Genomic DNA, 12,430 nt, shown 5'->3' with positions numbered 1-12,430 from the left:
CAGTTAGTCACAAGGAGTCTGTGGAAGTGAGACCTCTAGAGGTAAAGTCACAAAGAGTTCTATCGAGTGAACAAATGGTGAAAGGATGTGTATTGGGTGTGGGGGACGTGTATCGGAAACATTCTGTCTTGGGCATATAGTGTGAAACAACTTGTGGGGGGATATGTAGTTAAAAACATCCTGCCAGTTCTCCCTTTGGAGAGTAACATTATCCTTTTGATTGTTATTCAACGACAGGAAAGAGGATGCAGTTGGGCAGCTGCTGCATGAACCACGAGTCACACATTGCAAGCTTTGATAGTTTGCACTATTTCCTTATATAAGAATATAAAATCCTCATAAGAATATAACATGTCCCATTACAGGGATTGCCTCCACGTGGCTATCAACATGACAATGGCTGAGCCAATGGCTAAGCCAATGGCTCGCATAAAATCATCAAGAAAGACTGTGACATGGGCCTTGAACTATAACGAGTGCACGGCCTGACTTTTAGGTTTTATTGGGCTATGCAGATCTCAGACACACGGGGCTCTTGGAGGATGTGACAGCTCCTCCCTCGGGGCTGAATGGAATGAGGGATGAGTTGGTCATTTTGGGTCACTTGATATTGAGACAACTGAAACAAGGCTGTCGGATGAAACAAAAAGGAATGCGTAAGCAGCAGAGTCCACATGAAGTCTTTCTGAGTTCAACCTGCATCAGTTGGAAAACACGTGTTTCTATTACATTTGACAAATGTAATAGAAAAAGACATCTCTTCTACAAAAGCCAGCTGGCAAAAATGTATGTAATTTACTGCTACTTTAACAGTTGAATGTAATTTCACTGGTTTTCAATGTGATTTACTTCTGGTTTAGGACATAAAGGGTAAAACATTGCCCACAGCCCATCCCACAGCAGGTGTTGTGCCTTTGACTGGGTGACCCATCGATGAAAACGTACTATTCTTTCTGAATCTGTGACTCAGACGACTTCTAATTCAAAATCAACACATTTGGTGATACCAGTTTTCACTTGACAGGAAGGATTAAAAAAGGCGTAGAGTAGAAAGTCAATTATTTGCCTCTGAAATGTATTGTAGAAAAGTCTCACGTTGCATAACATGGAAATAAATAATAATAAATAAGTGAAAGAAAGAATAAAAGTAAAGGTATGTAGGATGTGTACTGGAGTACTTGAGTAAATGTTCCATCCACATTCCACCACACTTCAAACAGGTATTTACACATGAACGTTGGTAACTGGTGGGAGTGTGACTCAGCCTGTGAAAACAGTTGTATAACGCTGTGGCTCTGGAGGAGAAAAATAACCCCAGCTGATGTAATCCCATGCTTGCTTTTTTAAAACTATTTTACCAAAGAGGGTAGAGTTTGAGAATTGATTCATTTTGAGTGTGATGCTACCAATTTGGACCATTTCTTTTTTTCTCTTTTAACCACTCACAAGTCCCCAAACTTTATGGAAAATGCAGTAATAAATCATGGTAATCAACTATGCTGTAGCTGTCATGCTGATATTGTGCATACATAATAATAATAATAATAATAATAATAATAATAATAATAATTCAATTCAGTTTATTTTGTATAGCCCAATATCACAAATTACAAATTTGCCTCAGAGGGCTTTACAATCTGTACACATACGACATCCCTGTCCCAGGACCTCACATCGGATCAGGAAAAACTCCCCAAAAATAACCTTTCACAGGGAAAAAAAGGGAAGAAACCTTCAGGAGAGCAACAGAGGAGGATCCCTCTCCCCGGATGGACAGATGGAATAGATGTCATGTGTAATAATAATAATAACAATAAAGTTAGCAAAAATACAATGACATTTTTGCAGAATCAATGTTATGTATTGAGACTCACCAAGTTGTTTGTATCAACTTGGCAGTGACAAAAGAAAATTAGTGCATTTTAGGAGAGAATCTGCAGCAGTGAAAACTTCTCTGTGTATTCACTGAGGGGGAAGAGGGGCACTCCGGGTTTACGCCACGGACTGTTTGGTTTACACTGCTGTTATGAAAAGCAGCCGCAGCCCGACATGTGAATGAGAGCATTCTTCTGTGCGGGTGACCAATTACTTTTCTTCACTCAGTGGTCCATGTTGGACGCGTTAGCAAGGCGCGCCCACTGCAGTTCTCCTCCCAACGGAGATGGTTTGGATGGACTCACGGAAAGACTGCACATGCCGCAGAAAGAGTTTTGCAGCGGAGTGGGGAAGTGAGTGACGAGGCCCAGCCAAACGGAGCTAAACGGCTAAACGTTAGCAGTCACGTTCACCGGGGAGCTGTCGGTGTTTTCATCCACATACTCATACATGGGAGCGCTGCACTTTTAGGTAAAGTATGCGCTGATCTTTTTCAACTCTACACGGCATCTGATGTGTAGCCCACTAGTATGCCGATAGTGTGTATGTGGCACTTTTACTACGAGGTATTTCCTACTCAATGTGCTGTTATAGTACATACACAATGTGTTGGCATCGCTTACTGAGATGTGTAAAGGAACCCATGGTCCTATGTTGTACTTTGAGTGCACTGATTCGGCATTCAGCGTTTGTTCCATGTAGTCTGTTCAGTATGCGTTTCTCTATTGTTTCCTGTCACATTCATACTACATTCTACTTTTTAAAGGACATGTTCTATAATTATTTTGTTGAGTGGTTGCACTGAGTTGGTCATGGGCCAACAGTTTATCTTTGGTCTGTTGGTACTTTCAACACAATTAATTGTATGGCAAAGTCTTGATTATTCCTCATTTATTTCTAATACATATTTATTTATTTACATTTATTTGTATTGAATATTCTGAAACTTAACCTGGTTCTGTTTACTTAAAATGTTGTTTTACAAAGTTTATCAATATGCTATATCAATAGATTTGTATTGAAGACAGGATAAAAACACAAGTTAAACAACATTCACCTCAGAACGCAAAGTCATTTTAAATTTGGTGTTAATCTGGGGGCACCATTCCATGGAGCCATGGGCACCATTCTAGCCTTGATAAAGATACAAATATTAGTGAAATGTGAACAAATCTAACATTTCACCCAGTTGCTCGTTTGGTAATAACCTTGGGAAAGATGAACAATGAAATTAAAAGTGTGCATTACGTAACAATACAGCATTTGTGTTTCCCGTGTTAGAACAAAAACATATGAATCACACTATTCTGCCTCATTTGCGGTGCATCTCACTCTCCACACTGTTGATCCAAACAGATGTTGACACACCCAGTCCTAACTTCAACACAGGAACTGGATGATCAGAAAGAGGCACAGGACAAGTGGATCCCTCTGGGTAACAACCCAGCATAATCAGTGTGTGAGGTGAGACAACGCCTCATATGTTGATTATAATAGATGGGCATGTTTAGATTTATTATGTTTACGGATCATCTTAAAGGAATGCATCTTATCGTGAGTTTTTTCTTTCCACAGATAGCATCCCCACAGAGGTTACAGCCCTGCAACAATGGATGACTCCGGCGAGGACTATGGGAACTACACCTATGAATACTACCTGGAGTACGGAGACCTAGAGGAACTTAAAGTGGACCACAGGCAGAGGGAAACCATGCACATCATCTCAGTGGTCATCTACATTATTTCCTTTGTGCTTGGTCTGATTGGAAACGGAACTGTTATTTGGGTGACAGCGTTTAAAAGCAAAAAGACAGTCAACAGTGTTTGGTTGCTCAATCTAGCCATGGCAGACTTTGTATTTGTGCTTTTTCTCCCCTTCTACATTGATTACATACTGCAGGACTTCCACTGGGACTTTGGTTTGGTCATGTGTAAGCTCAACTCATTTGTGTCTGTGATGAACATGTATGCCAGTGTGCTCTTTCTCACAATGCTCAGTGTAGACAGATATGTTTCTCTGGTCCACCTCAACTGGTCTCAGAAGTATCGCACAAAAGAGAGGGCCTGGGTGGTCTGTGGTTGCATATGGGGGCTGGCTGCTGCCTTGAGCTGTCCTGCGCTGATCTTTCGTGACACCATGCGCCTCCACGACAAGGTGGTGTGCTTTAACAACTTCCACACACAGGATGGCCACACGGCGGCTCTGAGACACATTATGATAGTGGTCATTCGTACCACTGTTGGCTTCTTGTTGCCTTTTACTGCCATATGTGTGACTGGTATACTTCTGACAATCAAAGTCAATCAATCTGGCGGCTTGGTTCAGTTGTCCAGCTTCTCCAGGACAGTCTCTGCAGTACTGCTGGCCTTCTTTTTATGCTGGACACCTTTCCATGCTTTTAGCTTGATGGAGTTATCAATACATTCCTCATTATATCTACACAACATACTAAAAGCTGGCTTCCCTCTTGCCACCAGTTTAGGCTTTTTTAACAGCTGCATTAACCCCCTCCTGTACCTGCTCCTGGGCAAAAAGGTGCGTCATATCCTGAAGCGTGCATGCCTGGACATGACTAAGAGTTCACTGAGAGAGCTCAGCCAGTCAATCTCTGCCACCGAGATGGAGTCTGTGCCAGGGGTTCACCAGGACAGTGTGCCAGAGGAGCCCATGGAGTCATCAACTCTATGATTACAACCATCCTCAGACTAGTCCATGATATCGGTAAAGTAAGACTGGCTATTACTTTACCGTAAATGTGGAGAATTCTCAAAGCTGTTCTTTCCAAATGTATTTAGATTTATATATATATATATATATATATATATATATATATATATATATATATATATATAAAATATAAAATGCTGACAATTTTCTGTAATTTTATAGACCAAGTAAAACAAAAGGATTGATCCATATGAAAGTAATAATTTCTTTGAGTGTTATATCAAAAGCAAATAACATATTCATCCTAATGATTTTGTTATTGTTGTAGCCTATGAGGCACAGCTTCTTTTGGTTAGAGATGAGATATGTTGCAGAAATCTATTACTAGTCAACATTAATATGTTTTTGTATAGCTGATAGTCACCTATTATTGTATTGTAACTAATTGAGAGTTGTACAAATGTTGTATTCTAATATATTTCAAGTAAATATCATATTTCTTTATACATTTCGTCTTTTGAACATCTATTGTACTTTGAGCACTTTCTTTCTATTGTTGAATTGATGTGAGAAGAGTCTATCAATAAAAAGTAGGATTGTATGTGTTGTGTTCCAGGTGGACTTTAACTAAGCACCCACAAGCCTAAATCAAGATGTGCATTTCTTTCCATTTCCTGAGGTTCTGTTTACCAGCCATTTCCTGTTTTTTCTATCCGGTAAACTGTGACTTGTAAGGATGACATTAGGTTAAAATAGCTTACCATCCTGTTTGACTCACTGGAGTAACTGTAAAAACAATATAGATTTCCTCAACAACTATAATCAGCATCATTTGCCTTTGTGGAAAACTCAAGTGTACCTGCGACCCCTCCATCTTTTTAATTAAGTGCTCTTAAAAGTGGCTTATTATAGATGAAAAACTAATTAAATAACTCACTGGATTAAGTCTGCTGCAGCTGCAATTTCACCACATATTTAAATAACTCTCACAGATAGTGTTGAATACATGCAGTGAGACGAGATTAAGCAGTAATTACAGAAAAGTAGAGGAAAAAGTGGCCATGGATTATCATAGCCTATCCAGGATGATTTAATCCGTGACGCAGCAGAATAACAAGGCAGTGCGCCATCCGCGTCGCAGGCAGTCTCCCGAGACTAGAACCCAAACACACCGGCAAGGTAAGTAACACACCGCCGTGGCGTTTAGCACATATTAGTAACGTTAACTGTGTCGTCCATTTTTAGTCACAACTGCTTGAACGAACGTCAGAAACGCCTTCTTCTAAGTGAATTAACGGACGAGTCTTCAGGAATTAGGTTGACTTTACGTGTCACGTTCGCTTTGTTTGAGGCAAAGTGTGCTACATTTTGTGAGTTTGGAGACAAGGTTCCAAACGCTGACATGTTGCTACTTTGTATCTATAACGAAACGTTAGAATGTGACTGTCGCGCGCTGACACACTCTTTGCTTGGTGCATCATTGGGCAAATCGGACGTACGTTACATTCGGCGTAGTGTCGTTTAAAGGGCGTCGTGCATAGCAGGCTATAACTTCGGCATGTTCTTATTATTTTTGTGTAAATGCGTCGCAGCCCACCAACGTGTGCTAGTCTGCTATTATTTAAGATAGCTAGTGGCAGAGATGCTTTACGGCTCTTCGGGGTTGACATGACGCACCATGCTTTGAAAAGGCTTGGTCCTGACGACACTTGACACACGTGCGGACCAGAAGGAGACCTCACACGTGACGTTGCCTTCTCTTGCAGCATGTTGCGTTTGTCTCTTGTGAGTCGGAGTATTTGTCCAGCAGCAATCATCAAAGGAAGTACGGCTGCAACGAACAATGGTGAGAAAAATGTCACTTTTATCACGAGACGAATTGATCACATGTGTGTCTTGTATTGCAGGAGAACACCCATGATGTTGTGTGTTGTGTGCAAAGCCCTTGTTACTTTGCTCCACTGGTGGATTATAGGCAGGATTACAGATTTGCCAGAAACCATATCTGGTGCCAGGCTGTTGCTGGCTCTATTTAGCCAATAGTACTCAGTGGCAATCAGCTGTTATTACTTTGTAATACATAGGATTCATTATAATAGGATTTGATAGAGATGATGATACATGTTTCTTCTTAAAGAAACAGTTCTTGGATGAAAACAAAAGGGAAGATTTGTAGAATTTTTTTTTTTCTGTCAGTGCTTGAAGCTCGCACTGCAGCAACAGCAGCCGCCAATAATTTCCTGGAGGTGTTCGTGGATGGGAACCCTATCATGGTGGAGCCAGGAACCACCGTGTTGCAGGTAACATGCTAGATTCATGCATACAGTCACATAAGATCGATAGCTAATGTGTTGACATATTAGGTCATGATATCAGATTTAACACTGTGACTCAATTTTGTCACAGGCATGTGAGAAGGTAGGCATGCAGATTCCTCGCTTCTGCTACCATGAGCGCCTGTCAGTTGCAGGAAACTGTCGCATGTGTCTGGTGGAGATAGAGAAAGTTCCTAAGGTATGCTTAAGGTTGTGTGTGTGTGTGTGTGTGTGTGTGTGTGTGTGTGTGTGTGTGTGTGAGAGTGAGTTTGTTGTTTCTATTTTGGGAGCTAGAATGCTGTACTTATTTCCCTTGTATAACTTGAAATTACTTTTTCATTCATCCTAAAGCCAGTGGCAGCTTGTGCGATGCCAGTCATGAAGGGCTGGAACATTTTAACCAACTCTGAAAAAACAAGAAAGGCGAGGTAGGATCAAAGTCACAAATAAGGCATTGTATTCTCTGATAATATTACATATTTGTATTTGGTTAGAGTTAATATTGATCTGTAAGTATTCCACGTTGTCTGTGGGCCATTTTCAACTGAGGTAAAATAACCCACACAAGCAAAACAAAACAAAACACACAACAAAGTTATTATTTCCTTGTATGAAAGTAACCGGTAATACTTATTTTCAAAACTCTTGTTTGATTTTACACAGAGAGGGTGTGATGGAGTTCCTACTGGCTAATCACCCATTAGATTGTCCAATTTGTGATCAGGGGGGAGAATGTGATCTCCAGGTAAAGACAATCACCACCAGTGAACAGGAGATGCATGACATTAAAAATGTATGATTTAATATAAGATTGACTAGTACGATTGAATGCTATTTTCTCTGAAGGACCAGTCCATGCAGTTTGGCAGTGACAGGAGCCGCTTCACAGAGGGAAAAAGAGCTGTGGAAGACAAAAACATCGGCCCCCTTATCAAAACCATTATGACCCGCTGCATCCAGTGCACTCGCTGTGTGCGGTGAGTCACACATCAATATCTAGAATAAATTGAGATGCTGATTGCTGAGGACATTAAAGATATGAAAATAAGGAATGTTTTGCTCCTACAGCTTTGCCAGTGAGATTGCAGGTGTGGAGGACCTGGGTACCACTGGCAGAGGCAATGACCTGCAGATTGGGACTTATGTGGAGAAGATGTTCATGTCGGAGTTATCTGGGAATGTAATCGATATATGCCCAGTGGGGGCCCTGACCTCTAAACCATATGCATTCACTGCTCGCCCTTGGGAGACCAGGTTTTTTAATTTTGTGCTCTACCGTTTGAGTATATTTTTATAGTCAGAGGCTAGTTTTTACTCTCATATATTATCTTTGGCTTTCTGCAGGAAGACTGAATCCATTGACGTTCTGGATGCTGTGGGTAGTAACATTGTGGTGACCACTCGGGGGGGTGAGGTGATGAGAATCTTGCCTCGTCTTAATGAGGATGTTAATGAGGAGTGGATCTCAGACAAAACTAGGTACTTTTCTAATGACACACCATTTACTTTAAGGTATCATGTATGATGTTTGCATCATTGCTGAACTCTGCATTGCTTCCACACTGACAGGTTTGCGTATGATGGACTCAAAAGGCAGAGGCTTACTCAGCCAATGGTGAAAAATGAGTCTGGGCAGTTGGTTGCCACCACCTGGGAAGATGTGCTGACTCGAGTTGCTGGAGCAGTATGTCATATATGATGAATGACCTTCTGTGAACGTGTATGATAATAAGCAACTTGTTGTTTCAACTTAGGTGGTCCTAAATAACATCTGTTTTTTTGACAGTTGCAAGGAGTCGAAGGAAATGCTGTTGCTGCTATTGTTGGAGGCTTGGTCGATGCAGAGGCTCTGATTTCCTTGAAGGATTTGCTAAACCGTTTGAATAGTGACAACCTGTGTACTGAAGAGGTCTTCCCAGAGGCTGGAGCTGGGTAAGGCCACAGAATGAGTGAAACTGAAGATGGGAAACAGCAAGTCGGACTTGCCCCGAAGTTAAGTTTCTGATTGTACCTTGGCCTCTTTAGATCTGACCTGCGTTCAAACTATCTTTTAAACACCGGGATTGCTGGCATTGAGGAAGCTGACCTGATGCTTCTGGTTGGCACAAATCCACGCTATGAGGCTCCTCTCTTCAATGCACGAATCAGAAAAAGGTATTTGTGGTTGTTTAACAATGTCAGACTAGTAAATCTGAGTTATGGTCACCAACAATTGCATTCTTTAATACACTCTCGGTATCTCTGATTCAGCTGGCTTCACAATGAGTTGCAAGTGGCTCTATTGGGAAAGGAAGTGGACCTAAGTTACACATATGACCATCTTGGGGAGTCTGCCCAGGTTCTTCGAGATATTGCATCAGGAACTCACCCATTCTCCCAGGTAACACTGTGAGCACTCTCAGTAATGTAATGAATGTTATCAGTCCACTTGAAGGCCTCTTCCTAGTTTTTGTGTCTTTTATCTTCTCTTGCAGGTCTTGGCTAAAGCTAAGCATCCTGTTGTTGTGGTTGGAAGCAGTTGTCTGCAGACAGAGGACGGCGCTGCGATAATGGCTGCTGCGTCAACCATTGCTCAGAACGCTTGCATCAGCAGTGGCGCTGAGGAAACCTGGAAGGTTCTCAATGTGCTTCACAGGTCATAGTCTTGGAAAATTAGAGGGGAAGCTTTTGGTAATGGGGAGTGTTCAAGAGGGATATTTACTGTAATATGTATCCTGTTTTTCCTGTGTCTTCAGGGTTGCTAGTCAAGTGGCTGCACTTGATCTTGGATACAAACCAGGTGTGGATGCGATCAGAAAGAACCCACCCAAAGTTCTGTTCCTACTTGGAGCAGATGCTGGCTGCATTACTCGCCAAGACCTCCCAAAGGATAGCTTCATAATCTATCAAGGTCAGCTGTTTTACTGCACAGCAGCTGAAGCTTTCATTGACATTCATTTATGTATAGCATCTGATACCCCCCTGTACACCTTGCATTAAATTGCATTTTGGGATTGTAAATGCGCCCAAAACACATTGAGGACGGATTGTGATCCGATTGGCTGAACAAACATAAATAAAGCAGCAAAGCACTATTTGCTATGAATAAATATATAGTGGTGTAATGTCTACCTGAGCAGAGAATGAAGTCGCTTTTCATATACGTGTGTTTGTAATGCCAGCGTCTCCTTGCTTTGTTGACATAGTCGGGCTGGCTGCGCATGCTTTTAGTGCATGTTTGTGCATGTGAGCGTGCTCCACTGGCTCATCACTCGGCACTGCTCTCATACTGCGGTTACAGCTTTTAACTCCATCCCGACAGCGTCGTCACAGAAGCGGAGCACCCACCTTCTAGCTCCCCATTCGGTAAACACTGTTAGCGCTGTCAGCTTGTTTGCTAAGTCCCTGGCTTTTCCATCTTCAGTCTCTCTTTGACTCTACCCAGCCCCAGCCATTGGGAACACTTGACTATTGCGCTACTATACATAAACCTGAGTAAAGCAACACACATTAATGCAGGATCTACCAGACAGTGCACAATGGACCGTATATAAAATATTATATACGGGAAGGTGTTTGTCAAACCTTTTAACAATTTAAATGTTCTGTACCATGACTTCCCAGGTCACCATGGCGATGCTGGGGCATCAATGGCTGATATCATACTTCCTGCAGCTGCATATACTGAGAAATGTAGCACCTATGTGAACACTGAGGGCCGTGCCCAGCAGACCAAAGTGGCTGTGACTCCCCCGGGCATGGCAAGGGAGGACTGGAAGATCATCAGAGCCATATCTGAGGTGAACTACCAAAAGAAAAAAAGCATGTTATATTAAATGATAAGAATTAAGACTAAATGCTGTGCATTTTCTCTGTCCCTCTATAAGCTTGCTGGAGTGACTCTGCCATATGACACCCTTGATGAAGTGCGTGATAGAATGGCACAGGTTTCCCCAAATCTGGTGCAATATGATGATGTTGAGGAGGCCAACTACTTTAAGCAGGCGAATGAACTGTCTAAGGTCAGCTGTTATCTTCCTCCAGCATGTGTTTAGTTTATTACAGAGGACGGAAACGCTCTATTTAAATGTCTGCTTATTCAGTTTTTGTTTGTCTTAGTTTGCTTCACGCTGTTCTTCATAATGATGGTGCTATCTGGCTTATCTCTCTCAGGCAGTGAACCAGGCTGTCCTTACTGGACCTTTAGTCCATCCACAGCTTACTGTGAAGGACTTCTATATGACAGGTGGGTCACTGGTACTCTGGAACTTGTCTCACTAAACATAGTATTCTAAATGTTGGTTGTCATTCCAAAATTCTCCAAGAAACAAAGAAGTGATGTATCACCGCTTTAATTTAAATATATTTATGTTTATTTTATTTTTAGAAAGAGAAATACTAATAGTAATACTAATGCGAATATCATAAATTCTAGTATTTATAACTGCATCTAATTTGCAATGTGCCATTTATGTCCTTTAATAGCTACTGTTTTAAATTAGCTATTATTTTCTTTCCAAATGAAATATATCTAAATGACAATTCCCATAAAAGTGTTACACTATGAATAAAGTAATCATTTAAAGTTTCCTGTTTAAATGCCAGTCATCAGAGGTTTCTTTCAAGAACAATACAAAATCCCCTTAGAGCACACAGTCATTTTGAATCTCTTTTTGAATCAGCATACATAGACAGAGTGTACATACCCAGATATAAAAGTAACTGTTTGTTGTGTTTAGACAATCTTTTCATTTGTCATTTGCCCACAGATCCAATAAGCAGAGCCTCCCAGACGATGGCCAAGTGTGTGAAAGCTGTCAGTGAGGGAGCACAAGCGGTGGACGAGCACAATGGCTCGAGGATGGCTATCTATTGTGCTAAAGCACAATAGATAGCCATCGAATCCTTGAAAAAAAAAAATTATATATATATATATATATATGCACAACTCAGCTATTTGCACATGTCTAGAATTGTTTATATTTGCACTGTTTTATTATAGTAGGTGCCTCATCATCTATCCAAATTATGGAACTAACACAGGTTATTTATTAACCTGCAGTTGATATGTATGCTTATTTTACCAAATCTCCAAAGATGCACTCTTAAAGTTTTACGTTTTCACCTCTTATTACTTTTTAATAGGTGTAACCAAAGGTTTAAAATCCTTATTCAAAAGTAAATATAGTATATTGTCTTCTTGTAAAATTGCAAACATTAAAAGTGTTAAGATTATATTTTAAGATGTATATTTTAAGATGTATATTGGAAGATATATATTTTCAGATGTATATTGGAAGATATATATTTTCCTAAAGGTATGGAGTATATAGTATTACAAGTATGGCTTGTAATGAACCTCGCTATTTAACTTTGTGTTCCTATTAAAATATGTCAAAAGTATCAAAAATATGTACTGGTGCCTTGGACGGCACTGTCTTGTTTGTATGTGATACCAATCAATTTAGCTCCTGGATCTGTCTGACACGTGGTCTATCATCAGTGAACAGCCGGCAAGAATAGTGGCAGCAGGGCTGGCAGCTCATCCATAAGGAGGACGATAGCGCTGGTCCAGGTGGATTTTCACTGCAAC

The 12,430-nt window shown here is 40.9% G+C and overlaps 2 protein-coding genes across 4 annotated transcripts; both read left to right on the top strand.

Moving 5' to 3' along the window:
• The first annotated feature begins 2,012 nt into the window (after positions 1-2,012).
• Positions 2,013-4,591, top strand: gpr1 (G protein-coupled receptor 1). Its single transcript, XM_034561415.1, has 3 exons — positions 2,013-2,346; positions 3,232-3,339; positions 3,451-4,591. The coding sequence occupies exon 3, from the start codon at positions 3,485-3,487 to the stop codon at positions 4,562-4,564; it is 1,080 nt and encodes a 359-aa protein (XP_034417306.1). The 5' UTR covers positions 2,013-2,346; positions 3,232-3,339; positions 3,451-3,484; the 3' UTR covers positions 4,565-4,591.
• Positions 4,514-12,243, top strand: LOC117750266 (NADH-ubiquinone oxidoreductase 75 kDa subunit, mitochondrial-like). Of its 3 annotated transcripts, none has more exons than XM_034561410.1 (19): positions 4,514-4,597; positions 6,310-6,389; positions 6,740-6,843; positions 6,950-7,057; positions 7,210-7,286; positions 7,522-7,603; positions 7,705-7,835; positions 7,927-8,112; positions 8,203-8,337; positions 8,428-8,542; positions 8,645-8,790; positions 8,884-9,012; positions 9,109-9,238; positions 9,333-9,493; positions 9,594-9,748; positions 10,462-10,637; positions 10,725-10,859; positions 11,011-11,083; positions 11,607-12,243. In XM_034561410.1, the coding sequence occupies exons 2-19, from the start codon at positions 6,311-6,313 to the stop codon at positions 11,726-11,728; spliced, it is 2,244 nt and encodes a 747-aa protein (XP_034417301.1). In that variant the 5' UTR covers positions 4,514-4,597; position 6,310; the 3' UTR covers positions 11,729-12,243. The 3 variants fall into 3 exon arrangements, with proteins under 3 accessions (XP_034417301.1, XP_034417303.1, XP_034417300.1); XM_034561412.1 differs by lacking the exon at positions 4,514-4,597 and adding an exon at positions 5,333-5,722 and having other exon boundaries at positions 6,749-6,843; XM_034561409.1 differs by lacking the exon at positions 4,514-4,597 and adding an exon at positions 5,333-5,722.
• Positions 12,244-12,430: the final 187 nt, after the last annotated feature.

The sequence above is a fragment of the Cyclopterus lumpus genome, chromosome 21 (assembly GCF_009769545.1).
Source record: "Cyclopterus lumpus isolate fCycLum1 chromosome 21, fCycLum1.pri, whole genome shotgun sequence".
NCBI lineage: Eukaryota > Metazoa > Chordata > Actinopteri > Perciformes > Cyclopteridae > Cyclopterus > Cyclopterus lumpus.
Note: the sequence above shows the minus strand (reverse complement) of the source record. Positions and strands in the feature narration are given on the sequence as shown.